A 20,518-nucleotide genomic window follows, 5' to 3' on the forward strand; every position below is an offset into this window, starting at 1 on the left:
GAGAGTCCAAGAGGACAGATGAGCTCCTCTGAGGAGAGGCAGCACAACTTCGGGCCCTGCTGGGGTGAACGATATCCACGAGAGCTCAGGGAGTCAGAGGAGATAAAGCAGAAGCAGAGAGAGGAGGAAGAGGAGGAAGAGGGAAGATCAGAAGGACATAAGGAGAGTTTTTAACTGACGAGAGAAAAATGAGAAGTCTTCTTAAAATGTGGAAGTACCGAAACCATCCAAACCTTCGACTCGAGCGGGGATTTCTTTAAGTTTTGACTTATACACAACTATGGCTCAGTACATAGTTTACTCTGGTAACTTTCCCTTACTCAGCTCATTGTGTCATCAGTTTTTTTACACAAAAACTAAAAAAAAGCACACAAACAGCAAAAAGAACCACCTAAATAATAATAGAAAATGGTTGGTTAAAGAACGTACATCTTACAGTAGATTAAACTTATCCTTAAAGTCAGCAGAATGCTTGTATATTTACAATTTAATCGAGTTTTTAGGCGATGTTACACACGTCATGGTATCATACTGAGTAACCTAAAGGTGGTGCTCCACACACAAAGCCAGCAGCTACATTAACAGGATTCGATTGCTGGGAATTTTTAATCCGCAAGGAGGTGGTTTCTTTCTCCAGAGGTCATTGGGGAAAAAGGCAGGGTACACATGCGACAGGTCGCCGGTCTATCGAACACACACACACACACACACAGAGATAAATGAGAACCAGCCAACAACCATTCAGCTCACACTTAATGACAGTTTCACAGTTTTCACTGCAAAATCATGAAGACCGGAAACAAAATCTGCACAGTATCGATGGTTAATGTGTCCTTAAGTCAAAGACTTGTGGATGGAGAAGGCCATCGGTTTTGATGTAATGGTATGTATTTACGCTCGGCCGAGTTCTTTGTTTACACTGAGTGCATACCCGCATTTCAGGATTGCATCTCGACACGTCTGGAAAACTGCTGCAGTAAACTCTTTCAAACGAGTGTGATACAGTTCAGGAAAGCCTGTTTTTCTGTTTGATTTCGTAGTTTGCAGTGAGTGTCTTGAACTCCACACAAGAAGGCCGCAGCCAGGTTTCGAACCTGCAACCTCCTTGCTGTGAGACAACGGCTCTAATCAATAATCGGTCAATCTGATGCCACCTGTCGCTGTGACTTGAAGAGCTTGAAATGTTAAGCCGTTTGTTTAAAATGATTAAGGAGTGTGCAAAACGTCTGATATCTGTTGTGTTTTAATCCCTCATGTTGTGTCCCAGGTATATTTCTGACAACATTTAAATTTAACCAGCTTCAACAGTTTTTACTCTGTGTGTGTGTGTGCGCGAGTCTGACAGTGCTTTTTTTACTTTTATAGATCAACCAGCCTCTTTGGAAACCATGTCAGACGCCCCGGAGGGTTGAGAATCATTATCCGTCACACACACTCCAAATAAAACATGCACACACTCCACCACATAAAGGTGAAACCAGGGAGCTTTGTGCTGCTCAAAGCTTCCCCTTTAGATCATACGCATGTCCATGTACATCACCGGATGTATTCTTTTACTATCAGTATGTTATTTTGACAGAAGACAAGGAATCCGCATTTAAAAGGAAGAAGCTGCACATGCATACTGAATTTAAAAAACAAAACAAAACTGGAGAGTAAAGAGATCCGAGGGCGGGGACATCTGAGGAGCAGGAGCTGAGGACACCAGGAGTCTGAAGACGAGGACGAGGGATTACTGAGTGTGAGCAGCTGGGCTCACTGACGGAGGGAGGGCAGGTGAAAGCAAGGATCGACCGAGTGAAACAGCATCAACTAAACAAACTGAGTGAGCTGAACCCACCACTGAAGATGGGAAACGGACACAAAACCCCAAGATAACGAAGCTAAAAGGGAAGTGAAGAGGTGCAAAGAGCTCCAACTTTGATGTGATTTGAGAGATTTCAGAGGCGGCTCCCATCAGTTTTGTATAAAATTAAACTGACGGCTTCATTAGCAAAGAAATAAAGATTAATCGGTGTTGTTGTGTTCAGTTTTGGATCGTCAAAGGTAAAAAACCAAACCCGATTGGACATTAGACTTCATTCAGAATGACAGCCTCGTCTTCTCTCTGGTTTAATTTCATGATCTGTGGTCTGTGATTGTTTGTTTGATCTTTGATCAAACCAACACGAAGGCCGAATGAACAACAAAATAAGACTCAAAATGCATCATTTGTTATCTCTTAGTCTTCTTCAGATCCGGGAGCTTTTGTTCATTTGACCAGCCGAGCCAAACGTTTCTAATATTTAAAGAATTATTTTCACGTCAAATTAATGTTTTGTAACAGAAGACACTGTTTGTGTTTTCTTTCATCTCGTTCCTTTACGTTAGGACTGACATTAAACTGAACTGAGCTCCGGCACACGTTTTTCTGACCTCTTAACACTTTAAGTTTATGACTCACGGTGTTTGAAGGTTTCTGGGTTTTGTGACACATCAAACCTTTTTACAATGAGCTGAACTCTAAACTGTAAAGGTACAATACCGTGCAAAAGTTTTGAATTATTTTCCTTCCAAGAAGTCAGACTTTCCGGTTATCTTTTAAACTGGTCCTGATCATTAGCTCTTCTGATGGCCTTTCAGAAAATTATCCTTGAACTTTGGAAGCTTTTTCATACGTCTTAGAAAGTGGACAAGTGAAGGACAAAAGAAGAAGCGTCAGGACTACAAAAAGAACTGAGGGGGTTTGTCGTCCGAACTGTTCCTCAGTTCAGATGATGAACAAATCCCTAAAGTTTTGGGCAGGACGTGTCCAAATGATGGCTTTTGAGCCAAACTGCTGGACGACATCAATGTCTCCAACTTGTCCAAGTTCAGTGTTTCAGTTCAGGAGGACAGGAGGGACCAGGGCGTGGAGCTGGATCAGGACCATCATGCCTTGATTATCTCCATTCGGCCTCAAACGTCCTTAAACCAAAACTAATTAAAAAAAACACAGAAAAACTTCAAGTTAGATTAAAACAATCTTGGGCTGGGAGGTCAAAATGAAAAGAACCGGAAGCAAATAAATGATGCGAAAGAGAAAAATCAGTGACTTGAAATGGTGCATCCTTTAATCTCTAAATCTTTTGCTACAAGTCTGCATGTCTGATGTGAGAAGAGACCATCTCTGTCTTCATTAGACACTTTATGAGCAACGTATCAACTCATCAACCATCGTTTTGTACGTGAGGTGTGTGACGGCGTCTCTCTTCGTTGCCACCTTCTGTTCGTGCTGCTGACGAATTACTTCCTCAGTCCCCCTGAGGGATCTCTGTGCTTGCAGGGGCCACAGGAAAACAAGTCCTGGGATAACGTGGGCGTAAAAGACTAAGGAGGACGGAGCAGAAAGCTATAGCCTGGTAACCCTCCGAGGCGCATCCCGCCCTCCTCTCTTCCTCTTACAGCGTGACTCAGCGCAGAAACGCAGAGGCAGGGGGTCAAAAAAATCCCCTGCCTTCCACCCCCACTCCGACCATGTGGGAAAGGGAAAACTTCATCCTATATTTAACCTCCAGGTGTCTGTGTGCTGCGTTAGGAACGGAGTCATCCGCAGCTGGGTGGTAGATGGGCTATCTATAAGTAAAAATAAAGAGGTTGTCCCTGTTCTCGAGGTTGGCTGGGGGCTTTTAGCAGACTTGGAAAAAGCTGCGTGTCAGCGACTTTCATACTCCGCAGCTCTCTCCATTAAATCTGCATGAGGTCAAACAACATATATTTCATCTGCAATTAAAAGCCTAGGGAAACCGTAGTGCTATGACAGTACAGCGCTGTAAATCTAAGGCATTTATGAAGGGTAAAAAGTCTATCTATACTCCTAAGTTCTTAAAGGGATAGTTCAGATATTCTGAAGAGTGGTTCTGTAGAGAGGTTATGAACCATTAATATCTTAAGCTGGATTTATGCTCAGCGAGAAGTTAAGAAATCTGCTCCCTCTCCAAGAACATTTTATACTCCAAGAGAAACCCTGTGGCGATCTCCAGGAAGCCACTCCCCCGCACGGCGTGGCCACTGCGGGACGCCGACGGAAACACAGTTTGATCCATGTTGTTACGACATTACGACAATCGCAGAGATTGGAGCATTTCAGTTAGTGGAGGAAGCTGAGAACGTCTTATTTCAGGACGCTGCCGTCGTTCTGACGACCGTCGAGTGCCGCCGCCCGCTCAGCAGCGCCCACACGCAGCACGCCGGCCTCTGCCCAGGAGAGACTCGTGGTCACACTGAGAATATTGGGTCCCAGGAGTTGATGTTAGCTCCCAGCACGCTCCAAACCAACTGTGGACCTATCGCTGGGTTCGCACTGTGCAATTTTCAGCCAACTTAGACGTGGAAGAAAAAAACAAAAAAAGAAGAAATTGAGAGAAAATCTTTGGTTGTGTGCTTCAATCGACAGCCAGTTCAGCACTGTCACGACTAAGGATGAATCATACCTGACAGAAGTTACCATCAGGATTCTAGTACCTCGAGCTCGAGGCGTGGCAGGTACCGGTCATTTAGGACGTGGGTCAGTCTTAATGGCTCACTGCATTCTTCATATGAGACCGAGGACCACACCTAGACCCTACAAAACCTTCTTTGTTCTGGTCGATTGTTTACGCTGGCAGTGGGTTAGTCATCATGTGTGAAGGCGTCCTACTTGCTGTTGACAGTTCTTTAATTTACCTCAACTTTTTGAGAAAGTGGAGCTTATTTTTGACCGGATCAATGAGCTAACAACTAGCTGCTGCCATCACTATTTGGAGTTGGAAATAACCACAGCATTCTGTGTAAATACAGGTGTAAGGTAAACCGGACAACAGAGTAAAGGCTGACGCAGAGGTGTTCAATCCTGGTCCTGGAGGGCCACCATCCTGCTTGTTTTACTAGTTTCTCTGCTCCAACACTTCTGATTTAAATCAATGGGTGATTAACAGGCTTCAGCAGAACATGAAGAGGTGATTAAAGCACTGAATCAGGTGTGTTGGAGCAGAGAAACAAGGAAAATATGCAGGATGGTGGCCCTCGAGGACCAGGATTGCCCACCCCTGGGTTAGGGTTTGAACTCGCCAGTAGCTCTAAACTCTAAACTTTTCTCTTCGACCAAAGCATTTTCTGATGCTTATTTGTTTGTGTTATGAAGAACACAGGGGCTTATTTGCAGTGTCCTAATGTAAAAGTTTCCAAACAACATCATGTTCCCATTTGAACAAGAAAGCAAAGATGCTGAGTCAAACCATTTACTTGCTTTTTACCCATCAAACCTCCATAAAATGACAGCAGTCTATTAGGGCTGAAGATCATCAGAAGGGCAAACTTATACGGTTGTTCACTGTAACGTCTAAAAGCCTGGCTCAGCACAGACCTCCCAACCATCTGATTTAGTAAGAGTGCTGAGAGTGATTCCCAGGAGACAGAGAGGGATTTTACCCCTCTCTTTCTCTCTCTCTCATCTGTTGAGGTTTTTTGTTTTTTTTCCCCTCAGTAATTTTTTTTTAAGTCTTTTTTTTTTTTTTTCCTCAAAGGAAATCTGGATTCCGATTAATCTCAGAGCCAAAAACTACAAACAGCTTGGAGGACAAGCCACATTAAGGTAGCGAGCACATTTCCCACTAAATGTCACATGCTTGTTCATGAGCACAAAATCCATCCCTCGGAGCGTGTTAAACAAGGCCTGTCACGCCATCTGACAGACATCATGTATCATATCTATCTTTGCTACTTTCGATCCACTGATGCATAAAAAAAAAAAATCAACAATAATTCTGACGAAAACACCCACTCAAACGAACTGAAACATAAATACGGCTGCCCTGCGTCCTGAGAACACAGTCCGTACACTTTAAGGCCTCCGAGCCAGCGGAGCGATAAGATTAGAAGAAGTATGTGGGTGTGAAATAGCTGTGGTGGGGGGCTTTCTGGATTCACACAGTCTGACTGCAGGCTCCGCTTTATATTAGAGTTCAAGCGGATGGGGAACGCACAGACACCGGCGACACCCGCGGAAGCGTCCTACGCAGATGCAGTAACCTAAACCCTCACGACTCAAACCGGCTGCAGCTGCTTCCGTTGTCTTGTAATCGGGCCCCAAAACGCGGCGCACCTCAACGGGACGAGCCTTTATTTGCTGCACGTCTGGTAAAAATCAAACGGCGCCATCAGATTTAGCTCTGAAAGATCATAAATCACATCGTGCTATCAGTTTGTTTCCCTAAGTGCAGTGTGTAAAAAAAAAAAAAAAGAGGGCTGAAGCTGGTTTCAGAGTTGCAACCCCGAGAGGTTGCGACTTCTGCTCCGGAGCCAACAAAGCCAAACCCAGAACCACCAGCGGGCCTATTAACAAAGCCAGAGGCCCAGACAACGCTTCCTTTGTTTCATAATTAATGCAAACGTGATAACCGTGACACTGACTGCTGGGCGGGTCTTACATCAACATCTATGACACATAAAAATGAACGGTGCCATTCATCCATACACGGGCCTAATGGACTCCATAAGACTGCATTATTGAGCACAACACAAGAGACCTTTGTGCCAGATTAATAGAAGCATACAGAAAAGTAAATTTATTGCAGCATTGCGGAGAAGTCAGAGCGTTATCCATTTAATTGCTGGCCACACAGGAGGGGAAAAACTTCAAACTATTGTGCAGGTTAATGCAACGAGAGCAGAATCATAAAAAATACTACATAATGAGGCAAAATGGGATCGCTGCTGTTTGTTTTTGTTTCTCTAAGGATGCAGTTGGTCTCCAGTTAGTTTGCAACAAGATAATACGATACAAGGTCAGCGCTGTTGCCCGGTACCCTGGTTTCTTCCCACAGTTCAAACAAACCCAACTCTAAATGGTTTCTTTTTTGTCTTCATGTGGTCCAGTGATGGACGGGTAATCTGTCCAGGGTGTACCCCACCTCTCGCCTGTCGACCTTCAGAGACAGGAACCAGCTTCCAGCGACTCTGAGCGGGTGTAGAAAATGGATGCGATATGATATATGATACGATATGAAGCAACAACTAAACAGCTTAGTGTCTACTTGGGGACATTTGTTACCTGGTGCTGTCCCAACAGCTGCAGTCACAGAAACATCCAAAATGTACATCTTTCTTTTACACTTACTGACTTTATGATAAATATGTGTCATTGTCCTGTTTGTTTCTGCAGCACGTTTCTATTTTCTAAACACTATAAAGAAAAAGCTGTAAAATATACAACCGATGCCTGTATTATCAATCTAAACCCACTGAGAAGAACTGAACTGGACTAAAAGGGGGTTTCTTAACTCTGAGAGTCACAGTCCACTGACTATTGATTGTTTATTTGATTAGAGGACTGCCCTACGATCACGTTTCCCTAATCGAGGCAGATTACAGAAAGAAACACGATGCTGGGCTTGTCCTGAATCTAACGTCATAATGCTCGAGTAATTAGGTTACAGCCGATGTGCATTAGGCATTCTTTGGAAAAGAAATATACACACACTGGCTTTTAGTGACAAACAGAAACATGAGGACAGGACAGGGTGAAAAAACTACAGTTTAAACTTTGGAGACTTACCAGAGGTTTCTCTGAGCCTCTTGTCCTTCTTATTTAAAGTTCACAGGTTGCGGCTTGTATTAGTTCTGCTCTAACAAACCAATTACTGAGAGAACAAATTATCGCTTCAGATTCAAATCAAACGAGTCTTTGCGAACGGATGTTGGCCAGTCAGGGGAACCACAAAATAATGGTACAGTTACAGCATCCATAAATACTATGCAGACTGTTTCAACCTCGTAATATTCAGTACTTGTTGAGCAGCTAAGAAGGCTGCTATTTGCTGTTTGCTAAAGTTAATGAATGAGTTAGCTTGTTTTCAATCTGTTTTATCCTTCAAGACATAATTGTTTGACTAGACTCCCTAATACTAAGTCTGACACCACAATGTTTTGTTGATCAACACGGTTCTTGATTTTGGCTGATTAGGTTTTTGGATTTTGGTTGAATTGAGGCTTTTCCTCCATTTTGTTCGTTTTGGCCCGGGGTTTCCTTCTTCCTCTTTTTGGAAAAAGAAGAGATGCGGTTTGAAAATATTTCCAATAAATTTATTTTCAAATCTCATAACCGTCTGGCATCCATATGCTACAAGTCTTTGGAGCCATCCTTTAATGCAGGCACCATTACCTATTTGGGAAAAGGTCCCGCTGGGTTCAGATCCCGGACAAGCCCCCAAATATATAATGGTGTCCCGATCAAAAAGGGCTCAGCAGACTTGTAGCATATGGATAGCAGATGGTTGCAACATTTTCAAATTCGTTCAATGGAAATATTGCTTCTAAAACCCCCCCAAAATAAAAAAACAAACTGATTGTCACAAGCAAAACAAATAAAACAGGGAGAAAACATCAAATCAGCCGTACATTTGGCCGTCAGATTTGGGCTGCTCTCTTGAACCAAAATCCCCAAAACTATTTAAACTAACTAAAACTGAAAGCAAGACTGCTGATCACTTCCACAACCAATAATTACAAGAAAAAAGAATAAAAAATAAATAAACACAAAGTGGTGGCAGGCTGGCCTTGGTCATAAAGAGGGGGTAGAGCTTGTCCCTCCTGGCTTTTTATACCAACTCGTTCATAAGCTTTGAAACATAGTAAGACTCAGAAGTTAGCCAAAGCAACACATGTTGTGTAAATTAACACGTTGTGCAAAAAATAACAAATAAACCGAAGATTTGGTTTGATGGTTACACCTTTTGGAGCTGCAGAAACATGGTTCTCCTGGGTGATGCTGAACTGATGCGAATCTAGTCTCTCCTCATAATGAAGGTCCATTACGTCCCACTTTGCAAGAACTATTCATTTTTTATGAGAAGCTGCTGGAACCTTTTATCAGAGGCAGTTGCTGTCAGTGGTTATATGTGGCCCTTCAGCCAGACGTGGTCCAGTGGAGGTCCAGGTTTGAAGCCCGTTTCAGCCTTTTGGACGGGAACAAATCTCAAAACTGGGATTTAAAAACATCTTTTGGGTAAAGTGGTTAAGCGGTGGATTACTTTAAACCAGGTTACAGTTCAGATGGAAATATAAAAATAATTAACAATGAACTAGATTCAGACAGAATTGATATATTAGAGGTGCAACTTTGTAGATTGTCCCTCCTGTCTGCACACAGACTAAGATTTTAATGAAGAACATTGATATTTTTTGAAACATATATATATACTGTAGATGGGACTTAAAACATCAAATCTTAACACTAAAAACAACTAAAATCATGCGCTTCAAACCATTAGTCTACATGAAAACGCTTTTATTATAGTGTATCTATTCATTTCTAATTAGATTTTTAAATTACTTTTGTGTATATTTTGCCAATAATGGCAGACTAGTTGAATAATTTGCCTTGTTGCAGTATTATTTCACATTTTTGTGCAGATCATCTAAATATTCCCTGAATCATCACCTTTTATTTTTTATTGGCGCAAGAGTTATTCAGCCCTGCATCCTCCGCCCACACTTGTCACTCCCTCTTATTATATCATATTATTTTACACACCATTAATCGCGGGGCTCTGCAGTAAACTTTGCATCAACTGATGGGTTGCTGCTGGAATTAAAGGTGATTTGGAGCCTGCTGGGCAGGACGAGTGCAGGACGGTATAAATAGTCCTCCGTGTGTGTGTGTGTGGGGGGGGGGGACATGAGGGGAACCTGGAAGAAAGATCCTCACGTAAGAGTGATGTAAGAATTCTTCATCATCATCGATGCTCCCTGCAGACACCGATGCTGCCCCACTCCCCGCGCCCACAGCAGACAGGTTGCGTTTCTGTCCCGCCCGGTTCCGCAGAGGCTGTGACCGGGAGGAGAAGCGCACCTGAGCGGACCCACGGCACTGGTTGCGCACGTTGGAGGATCCGGAGATGAAGCCCCGTCTGCTGGGCGGCGGCGGGGGGAGGACCACCACCAGAACCTTCCTGTCTGCGTGCTTGATCTCGGCTTGCCAAGCCCTGCAGAGCTGCGGGGAGGTCCAGTGCGTCGACGGCCAGCGGTGCTGTCCGCCCCTCGCGTCCGGGAACGGCAGCGCCGCCGCGGCCGTGCGCTGCTGCAAGCTGCCCATCCACGTCTTCTTCGACAACGTCGGCTGGTTCACGCGGAAGCTGTCGGGCATCCTGATCCTGCTGCTGCTCTTCGCCATGGGCTACTTCATCCAGCGGATCATCTGCCCCCGGCCCCGCCGACACCAGAACCAGGAGCGCAGCGAGGAGCCCTCGCTCTTCCGCGGCCACACGTCCGCGTCCCAGGACTTCCTCCTGGACCGGTACCCGGAGTCCTGCGCCCTGGGGGACTTCGCCTCCCCGAACCTGCCGGCCTACGACGAGGTGAAGTACCTGCCCACGTACGAGGAGAGCATGCAGGAGCTGCACAGAGACAGGTCCGACGACAGCCTGCTGCAGGACAGCCAGCGGGGGGGCGAGGGCAGGAGGACCGGGTCCGGGTCCGGGGAGCGGAGACCGGACCTCCTGCAGGAGACAGGACCGCAACAGAGCCCAAGGACAGCCCGGAACTCCGTCTGAAGGGAGGACAGTGGACAAACTCGACCTGTAGCCTACAGTATTATTAATTAACTCATTCATTATCAGGGGAACTGGAGAAACAAACTCAAGTGCAATTATTACAATAACAATATTAATAATAATAATCATCCTGAATGTAGAGAATAAAAGAGGAGGCTGAGAAGATAAACGTGTTTTCTAACATATTAGGTCTCTGCTATGCCTTTTGTGTGCGAATAACCTCCCGGGTTAAAGGAAAAAAGGATTCTAAAGCAGCTTAAATGGACCAAAAACTCAATTTCTACAGAAAGCATCAGTGAAAGTCTTAGTCTTTCACACATTCTTTATTAAATTTGAATCCAAAAGAGATTCCCCCCCTAGAATCTTTGAATGTGAACTAAAAGAAGGGATTCAGATCATTTATGATAGTCTCTGAAGCAGCCGGCTCTGGTTCCAGTTAAATTATGTCTCATCAGAATGAAAGCAATATTCTACTCAAACACACACATCCACTGGTTCTGTTTGCTGACAGATAAGCCCCGAAACAGGGAGGTCGGAGCTCTGGTTTGGTGTAAACCAAGAAACAAAAGTTGTGTTTTTGACAAGAGGAGAGGAGAACCCAACGGTTCATGAGGGAGGAAAAGGACCGAGGCATGGAACGGGAAACATTAATGAGACGAGCCTTTTCATCGGCTGGCCATAAGTGTTGCAAAACGTTTTCTTTTTTGGATGCCACAACCTAAAACCCAATCGGTGCATTAAAAGGTTACTTCGCAGAAGAAAGACCACCTGTCATTTAATGCTGCGGAGAAAAGGCTGACCGGTTATTTAGCTACACTTAATACAACAACTCAGCTCTTAGTGAAAAACGTTATGAACAATTGATGTCTTAGCTGTTGTGTGGGGCTCCTCAAACGATTAGAGTGAAAACAGGATGTTTAATTCTAACCAGACTGATGAGCTGATGGCTAGTCAGAGTGGGACTAAGACTAAAGTCCTAATTTCAAGAGGTTCATGGAAAAGCTTTACGTTGCAGACACACAACATCCTGCACAGAACTGCAGGAAGAGGCCCAGGCTGCAGCAGAAGTGCTACAGCTAGCTGCTGGTGCCGCTATTACCGCTTGCAAACGAAAGAAGGAGACAATGGTTTAAAATCTGAGTTGTTTCAAAGACAGCAGCAACCCGCTTTGGACTTGAGCCCACTGGGAACAGCTGTTAGCTCGTGAGTTCTGTCAAATTTAAATTTTTTAAATTTAAACCTGTCTGCAGCAGGTAGGATATTTATTGATCTTTTCACGGCACAAAAAAAAATCTCAAATCTCAATTAAAGCAAAAATCAGTATTTTCAGATTTTTGCGTGGCAGCCTGAGCTCATTCTGACTCGTTTGTGTTTGATTTATCGTGTCGGAGTGCTCTGAAAACCCAAAAAGCTTTATTTAAAAGAAACTAGAACCAGGGAAGATTTAGTCCTTTTTTTAAATGAATAAATAAATTATTCTAAACTCTTCGCTAACAAATTCCAGTCAACTGACTTACCAATGAACAGGTCAACAAATTTTAATGTAATCAGTTGAAACTCCCTTCATTTTTCTGCCTGTTCAGTGTGGTGAAAAGTATTATTTTGCACTTTTCCCCCCCCACTGCAAACCTGTAAAGCAAATCACGACCCTCACACGGTTTAATCAACCAAAATGTTTCATCTAAGCAGGTCTAACGAACTCAAAACGTGTAGCAGGAAATGCAACACATTTTCATTCATCACGACGATTGAACCCGAGTTCTGGTTAAACGTTAACCTTTTAAAATATACAACTACCCGTCGGCAGGGCATCCTTTATAGTCAGTAACCTTCAGCTCTAATTCTACTGACACTAAATGCTGCAGTGTGACTGTTGTGGCTTCTGTAATCCAATCCTGCCGGTGTGTGATGGGCGGCTGATAGTGATCACTGATGGCTCTCTGTCTCCGAGGGCGGGTGGAGTTTGTGCTTTTTAAAAGCATTAAATCACAATTAAAACCCACCGATTGGTGTGCGAGGCGCACAGAGCCATAAGAAGACAACGGCTTCAACCGTGAGACTGTTGGGTTTCACTCCATCAGTGGCTCAGACTGTTTCGAAGCTTCAGTGAAACTAAACCTTTAAAGAGACGACGACGACAATATGGTTGTTGTTTTTTTTTCCTTAGGAGGTAACTACGGTACTTTACCACGCATGTGGACAAAAACAAGAGGGTCAGAGAAAAGAAAACAACAAAATGCTGACAGATTTAGTACACAACTGCTCAACGCGAAATGGATTTTCAGTCTCTGCCCATAATCCTTTTACTCCATTGCTTACTGGACAAAAGAACAGAAAAGGGCAAATCAATGAAGCTTCGACTCCTCATACATTTTTCATGATATCCCAGCAGCATCACACTCACCAGTCGCTGAAAACGAGTGTGCAGCTCCCCAGTTTAATATTAGAACAGTACTTACTTGACATTGTGTGTTGCGGGGTTTCAAAGAACGTCAAAAGCAGCTCAGTCATCGTTCAGTAGTTTCCTTTACGCTCAAAAAGTCGGTTCTAGTTGAACGTTGCACCTTAAACGGCAAGTTCAGATCTCCTAAAGTGGGGTTCTGCGGAAAAGTTATGATCAGTTAATATCTTACCCGTCTTTGAACGGTTAATTCTGACCTGACTGATGAGCTAATGGCTAGTCTGAGCAGGTAAAAAGACCAAAGTGGGCTGGCGCCGTTTGAAAGCATCCCTAATCCGACAAATTTCGTTGCGGTCCAGTCAAACGCCATTTCATAAATCTTTGCACCGCTGTCAGTTTCATGCACCAGAAGTGCCACAGCTAGGTGCTGCTGCCGTTCATGAGGTTCGATAATAGGTCGTCTAAGTTGTCTTCATTAGCTGTAACGGAGTAGTCGTGTGGGCATGTTCACAGTTTGACGTCGGGTCACGATGAAGACGGCTCGACGGTCTTCTGTAGCCGTAGAAACCAACAAACTAGGACTTCCTGTCTCCCTTCCCATTCCTGCCACATCAAACGGTGCCAGCGGTGGGATTTCTCGAGTGGTTCTTGTGCCCGACCTGAGGTAAAAATCTATGGTCATAGCAGACAAAAGTCACACCTACAAAAAAAAAAAAAAAAAAGGGTTCAGACAAGAGAGCAGAATCCCAAACCTTGAAGGCAGAAAGCTGGAAGGTGAGATGCTTGGTGTTGTGTTTTGTCGAGCAGATGTATTTTTATGTCCACCTGTCTCCTGATGCACACGGGTTGAAGACTGCAGACGTGTTTAGGGGTGTGTTTTAGGTGCTTCGGGACTGAACTGATGATTGGTTAGTTCAGATGGTCCAGTGTTTGATGCCGTGTTAGGTTACATCTTCTGTAGTGTAATTTTGTGGTCTAAGGGTTTTTGTCTGACTATAAACTTCTAAGTAAATGACTGCAATGCTAAACGATGGTTTAGTGGTTTGCACTGTTGCCTCACAGCAAGAAGGTCCTGGGTTCAAACCCCGGGTTGGACCTGGGGGTCTTTCTGTGTGGCGTTTTCTCCGGGCACTCGGGTTTCCTCCCACAGCCAAGGCCTCACTTTAAACAGACATCTGTGATCTCAGTGGGATTTCCTGAAATGTTATAGTGGCTTGAGGCACTATAAAACTGGAGATTGGAGATGTTTGAAGACAGCAGCAATCCACTCGGACTAGTCGTTAGCTCGTCCATCTGGTCAGTATTAAACTTTATTTCTTCAAATTGAGCTATCTACAACAGGTAAGATATTAACTGTTCATAATCTTCCCTCAGGACCCTACTTCAAAAGACCCAAGTATCACTTTACGTTTTTTTAAACCGTGTACGTCCGTGACTTCACGGTGGAGCCATGAGGCTGATCTCCTCCTTCCCGGACCGCTGGAAGAGACGGATAGGTTAGAATGCCGCGCTGATGCACGGGCGCCTGGCCAAACGGGGGGGTAGCTACGGCAAGCAGCTGGTTCACACCTCACCGGAAGACAAAATGCTAAAAGAACATTTAAGAAAACAGTACTTTTGTGAACCACCAACACAATATGGCAAAACCAAAAATAAGGAATGATGATATTTAAATACTCCCTATTTTATTAAGTCTTTTTCTAGTGTCTCCATAAGGCAAAATCTTATATGTAGGAACTATAAAAATATACAGCATATAATAGGTTATAAATGAAATAAAGTAGACATTTGTGCATGACTGAATATATCAAGTGAAGAACTTTGGACGCCGTTCAGCTGTTTTCACTTGTAGTAAACAAAACAAGACTGTTTGTGTGTTCTTGTGACGAGAAATAGTCCAGATTGGCGCCTTGGAAGTGGTGCAAAAACACACGGTGGAAACTGCTGTGTCTTGTTTACTAGTCACAGACATATTTGTATGCATAAAAATCCACGATACCGGTCAAAGAGGGGAAAGCGATACGTAAATAAAGCAAACGTCTTCGACGTGCGCACCTGCTGGCTGCGAACGAACCCGCCATCGATCTGCTTTGTTCACAGAAAAGGTGAAACCAAGTCTGATGCAGACCTCTGTGGTTTCCCAGGCAGACTCTCCTGTCTGGAGGGGGAACAGAAGCTGGTTGCTCTGATCAGACTCGTTATCACCCACAGTAACGGACCGCCACGAACCGTGTTCCACGTCGCAGCACAAGAAGTGAGTCAGAATTAGTGTCACGCTCTTCACGTCGTCACCTTTGATTTTAAGATGGTGTTTAAATTTCGGCTGGATTCTCTTCCTTCGGGTGAAAATAAGACAAAAAAGGATCCTGAAAACTAGCGGCGTGAAGCCACGCTGCTTCTCACGGAGACGCCGGCAGCTTTCTCCCGTTCTTCAGACAGCTCCATCTCGATCTTCGACTGGATCTTCTCCCAGTCCACTTCGACCTCGGAGAGGAAAAAGAAAAATTGGACAAAATTAGACAGGATTGAGACGTAGCGATGAGCAGAAACATTCAGTAAAGGGACGTTGCCTCAATAAAGGAGGGATAAAACTTCTAATCGTTTCAAATAAGTGTTAAGATAACTGATGTTATGCATTCATGAGTCACCCAGTTTTTTTTAACAAAACTGAAGCATCTTTGAGCTTAGAAGTCCTGAAGAGGTGTGAGCAGAAACTAACTAATAAACAATGAAAGTAAAGGGAAGCAAGTAATGTTACACAACATATAGATTATGAGTAATTAGACAAGCACTGTAGTTACTTTTTCCATAAATAATTAGCAGTTCGATATAACGTGGTTAGCTTGGTCATGTAGCATTAGGAAGGACATCCCACTGTCTAATTTAAAAGTGCAGCACGTTTCAGGGTTTTTAAAAGGACTAACTTGGATTTATTGAAGCAGTATTCTGTGAAGCTGTTACCAATAATCAGTATCTTACCGGCAGTTGAGATGGCACAGAGCGTTATCGGTTCGTAATACGAGGCAGAAGTTCACTCAGGAGAGACGAGCTAAGCGCTAATCTGATCGCTGCAGAAATCGCAGCTTTTTTTTATGAGCAACTCAGACTGTCGGGTTTGGGGGAAGAATCTTCAACTTTCCGAGTCAGAATTCCAACTTTAGGGGGGGCGCTCCGGTTGATGCTTCTGACTTGGAACTGGGAAATTCCAACTTCCGAGTACATGGAGTTGTTTGAAGAGGGCATTAATCTTTCTTTAGTCCTGGCACCGCCCAAACTAGCTGTTAGCTCGACTCTCCAGAGAGAGCTGCCTGATATTCTAAACTGATAATGCTCCGAGCAATTTCTACTGCAGGTAAGATATTGATTACAACTCCTTTAACATCATACCATCCTTAATCTAGACTGCAATGTATAATATTTGACATATGATATAAAAGATCCTTAGAAATCTGATTTCAATTGAGTGTATGGTCTGAGATACAGTTGTTGTTTGAAACAGCCTTCAGATAAAAACATCAGATAAAAATCTAAAGATATATCTAAACTTTAAATAACCAGTTTAATACAAAACAGAGGAGCTACCACAACATACCCCTTCAGAGTACTGCAGAAATCTCTTATTGGTCTCCTTTCTGCCAGATTTCTGCAGGAACCTCTCCCTGTAGGCCAGGACAGTGTCCACATGGGTCTTGTGTTTGACTGCCAGCTCCAGAGCCCTGGAGACGAGACGCTTCCTTCTTACCCTCTCAAATCAACTTGTGGATCGTCTAATAATAAACCCCACATGGCCGACAAAATGAACGCTTGCTTAGAAACAAAAACCCGGAAAGAGAGTCATACCTCTCCCAGTTGAAAAGGTCAATGTTCACTTGGATGGCCTGGTAGATGAGACCGGCTTGTAAGAGCGTCGACTCGGCTTCCTGGACCTGACCGGTGAACATCAGCATGTGGGCCAAAGACGACTCCTTGGATGGCTGCTCCCGAATGAAGTTGATGTACTGCACCCGTGGTAACTGACGCAGAGAGACGGAGCCAACAGCCAAAGGACAAAAAGGTCAACCTGTTCGGTTTTGCGAGTATTTGTGCTAGCTGGAAAAAGAAACGTTCAACGAATGTCCTTACCTCCCCGATGGCAGCGTAGGCCACTTCTGCCGTGGTCAGCTCCCTGTTTGCCATCGCCATACCAGCAAGACACGCCCACAAAGACTGATCCTAAACATACGGCGAGCAGAAGGACAGAGCACCTCTGAATGCATCTCTCAATGGCATATTAGATTATATTACTGTATTTTCCGGACTATAAGGTGCACTTAAAAGCCTTAAATTTTCTCTAAAATCGACAGTGCGCCTTATAATACGGAGCGCCTTATATATGGAAGAAGCTGTAATGTTTTAGTACGACTTTGGTTAAACTACAAATGCTCCGTTTGCAGCATTAGGCCCCCACATACTCGGGTGTACTCCGGGCGGACTGTCCGCGGGCCGATTAGACTTCATACTCCAGCGTACAGACTGCCTAAAATTCTCCCGTGACAAATTCAGTCATGGCTTTACCGGAGGAGGAGGAAGAGATCTCTTGCCTCTTAGCTTTAAAAAAAAAAAAAAAAAGAAACAAAAGGGGGCCTTTACGTTGGTGCAGTATTCTCCAAAAAGATGGGGCTGTTTTGTTTCGCTTAATGCGCCTTATATATGACAAAAGTTTGAAAACGGACCATTCATTGACAGCGCGCCTTATAATCCAGTGCGCCCTATAGTGCGGAAAATACGGTATATTAGAAAATACTTTGTCAAAATGTTTTCAACCCAGTAAATACTTTTTACTTTTTCATCCCTGTAGTGAAGTGAATAGTCACAATTATTTAGCGGTTATTGTAGGACTTTTAAAGTTCAGTTTATTTACTAATTCCTAAACGTTTTCTTTCAATTTAAAACAGCCAGCATTAAATACAAGCAAATTAGTGTGATGATGTCTTCATAGCTGCCATCCAGTAATGTTACAGTACCCCCCCTGAGGGCATGAAGAAAACACTCATGATAAGATCATAAACACGTATCTTCGCCGTACACCACAGCTGCTTTTTGTGCAGCTGCATGATTTAAAACAAACCAACATTTGAGCAAAGTGCACGTCCGAACCACCACTTTGTAATTCCACCTCAGTGTCCGGCAGAGTGACAAACAACTCCAGTAAACGACAAACAACTCTGACTGGCACCGACTGGGGTAATAAAATTACAGCCAACTTCGAAACAACAACAACAACAACATCGGGGGGAAACATTTGTTGAATGTGTCACTATGTCAATCAGACAAACATCACAGATTAGCTGCTGTGTTTCAGACCGGAGCTCCAAATTCAAACACCCGTCGGCTCGTATCTGATGGGGGGGGTTACTGACGACATCATCAGGGATTCTGGGAAAAGCCACACGGCCACCAAACTCTTACCAGAAGTAAAGGGGGCAGAGTCAAGTGGAAAAATCTCCTAAAACGGTGACTATCTCTATCTCATTTGTTCCACCCTTCCCTCTCACTAATAGTTGTTTTGTTTGTTTTTTTCCTAAAATTGCGGTTGCTGCATCATCATCATCCCCCCCCCAAGCGAAGGCGGTTTCACATCTCCTTCAGAGTGCTTGAGCGTATACATCTGGAAGGTCTTCACAGTCATACAGCAGCGTGAGTATTTACGAGTGAGGTGTGTGTGTGTGTGTGTGTGTGTGTGTGTGTAGGCGGGGGGTCATCCGGTAAATGCTGTCACCAGGCTAATTGCAGGCTAATTCAAGCCTGCTGTTCTGGTCTCATAAAGCTGTCCACTGCCTTCTTATTGCACACTTCGCTGCTCTCCCTCCCTCTCTCTCTCTCTCTCTCTCTCGTGTACACATGGTGAACGTATATCACGCGGATCTGAGCGGCGCCGGGCCCGCTGACTGCCGGACACGAGCACTCGGACCACGTGTAATAATTAGAGCCCTAGCATTCGTTGAAGGAATGCATATCGCCCGCCACCTTTCATCCCAGGGTTTTAGACCAAGACCATCTTCAGTTGAGAAATGAGGGAGTTGGAGACGTTTTGGTCAAACCCTGAAAATAACATTAGAAGCAAATTTCATGCAAAATCACAGGACATCATGCTCAAAGTATGTGACGTGAATGACTCTCAGCTACTACCACGTCAGATTTCAGCTCAGTATCTGTGAAACTGACTGCGTTATAACCATTTTTGTGTTGGCTAATGTGGATTAGCTGTGGCGGCCATATTGAATTAGACTGACTCCTAAAGCTAATCAGCTGTAGATGTACATCCAGTGATTACCTTCTGAAAAGTTCATTAAAATCCATCCAGTGGTTCATGAGATATTTTGCTAACAGACACACAGGGTTGACACCAACAGTTTATGCTGAAGTTTTAGGCAAATAGCTTGTACAATAAGTAGCACTTGGAGTACAGGTTGTGAATGACTCTCAGCTACTACCACATCAAATTTTAGCCCCAAACCTGTAAGAATAGACTGTTATAGCCTTTTTTGTGTTCTCTAAGGTCAGTTGTCTGTAGCGGCCATCTTGAACTGAATTGGCTCCAAAAGTTAATTAGTTGCAGCTGCAAAGCTAATGATTATTTTCCAAAAGTTTCATTAAAATTCATCCATCAGTTCATGAGATATTTTGCTAACAGACAGAGGCTACTAACACCAAACTTTAGGTCATTATCTGTAAAATAGACTGAGATGCAGCCAAGGAATTAACTGAAATTCATGAGATATTTTGCTAACAGACAGAAACACGCACGCGGACATGAGTTAAAATGTTGCCACGGCATGTGTAGCTAAGATCTGTTACAGATGTTAAAACACCCGCTGCACTGCGAGGCGTTCGGATGTCTTACTTTAGCGAAGCGACAGAGGCGCAGTGCGTCCTCCCAGCGCGCCGAGGTGCTGTACTCGTGCAGGATGGCGGCGAACGGCGGTACGCTGCAGTACACCAGCGAGCCGTCTCCCTGGCGTAGCGTCACCTTGGCGCCGACGTAGCTCAGTATGTGGGGGGCGCGGCTGAACTCACTTTGCACAGACATGGATATGCACGACGTTAGAACAAAAAAAAACAAAAAAACACTTCCTCACGTTTTGCCACACAAAACAAAACTCAGCAGTGAACTTTTACATCTGCAAGTCCTGAGAATGTAAGACACGTAAAAGAGTTGGAAACAAAGAGCAATCTGCAACATTTATCGAGCATTTAGTTATTCTGCTAATGAAAAATACAACTAATTGAAAGAGCGTGGAGCTCTGTCGGTGTGCGTGAAACATGAAAAAGTGAGCTGCAGCCACCGCACAAAAATCTGGATTTTTCAACATCTTCAAACAACACAGAGCAATCTAACACGGAGGATTAGCAACTTTAACCCGTCTTCTCCTCCACACTGCGAAATCCCAAAGCACAAATGTTAAAAAGGAAATAATTTCTGATCAGAGGTTGCATAAAAACGTCACATGAATAAATCCTTCTAAGCTGTGAGGAGTGATAATAGTTGCTGCTCACTCCGTGTGGTTTGCGTACAGACCACAGACACAAA

At 44.0% G+C, this 20,518-nt stretch overlaps 2 protein-coding genes across 4 annotated transcripts in view; one reads left to right on the top strand and one right to left on the bottom strand.

The window, feature by feature from the left end:
- The first annotated feature begins 9,683 nt into the window (after window positions 1-9,683).
- On the top strand, window positions 9,684-10,712 carry LOC108240844 (uncharacterized membrane protein C3orf80 homolog). Its single transcript, XM_037981737.1, has one exon. It carries the CDS (start codon window positions 9,894-9,896, stop codon window positions 10,545-10,547), a length of 654 nt encoding a protein of 217 aa, XP_037837665.1. The 5' UTR covers window positions 9,684-9,893; the 3' UTR covers window positions 10,548-10,712.
- Window positions 10,713-14,611: 3,899 nt separating this feature from the next.
- The window catches only part of ift80 (intraflagellar transport 80 homolog (Chlamydomonas)), a 47,615-nt gene continuing 41,708 nt past the window's right edge, over window positions 14,612-20,518 (bottom strand). For all 3 annotated transcript variants that reach the window (XM_017424770.3, XM_017424771.3, XM_017424769.3), the window contains exons 16-20: window positions 19,832-20,003; window positions 17,071-17,160; window positions 16,789-16,961; window positions 16,541-16,664; window positions 14,612-15,432 (exon numbers count right to left, since the gene is read on the bottom strand). In XM_017424770.3, coding sequence (XP_017280259.1) covers window positions 15,322-15,432; window positions 16,541-16,664; window positions 16,789-16,961; window positions 17,071-17,160; window positions 19,832-20,003 — 670 coding nt within the window. In that variant the 3' untranslated portion in view covers window positions 14,612-15,321. The remainder of the gene's footprint in view (window positions 15,433-16,540; window positions 16,665-16,788; window positions 16,962-17,070; window positions 17,161-19,831; window positions 20,004-20,518) is intronic.

The sequence above is a fragment of the Kryptolebias marmoratus genome, linkage group LG2, assembly GCF_001649575.2.
Source record: "Kryptolebias marmoratus isolate JLee-2015 linkage group LG2, ASM164957v2, whole genome shotgun sequence".
NCBI lineage: Eukaryota > Metazoa > Chordata > Actinopteri > Cyprinodontiformes > Rivulidae > Kryptolebias > Kryptolebias marmoratus.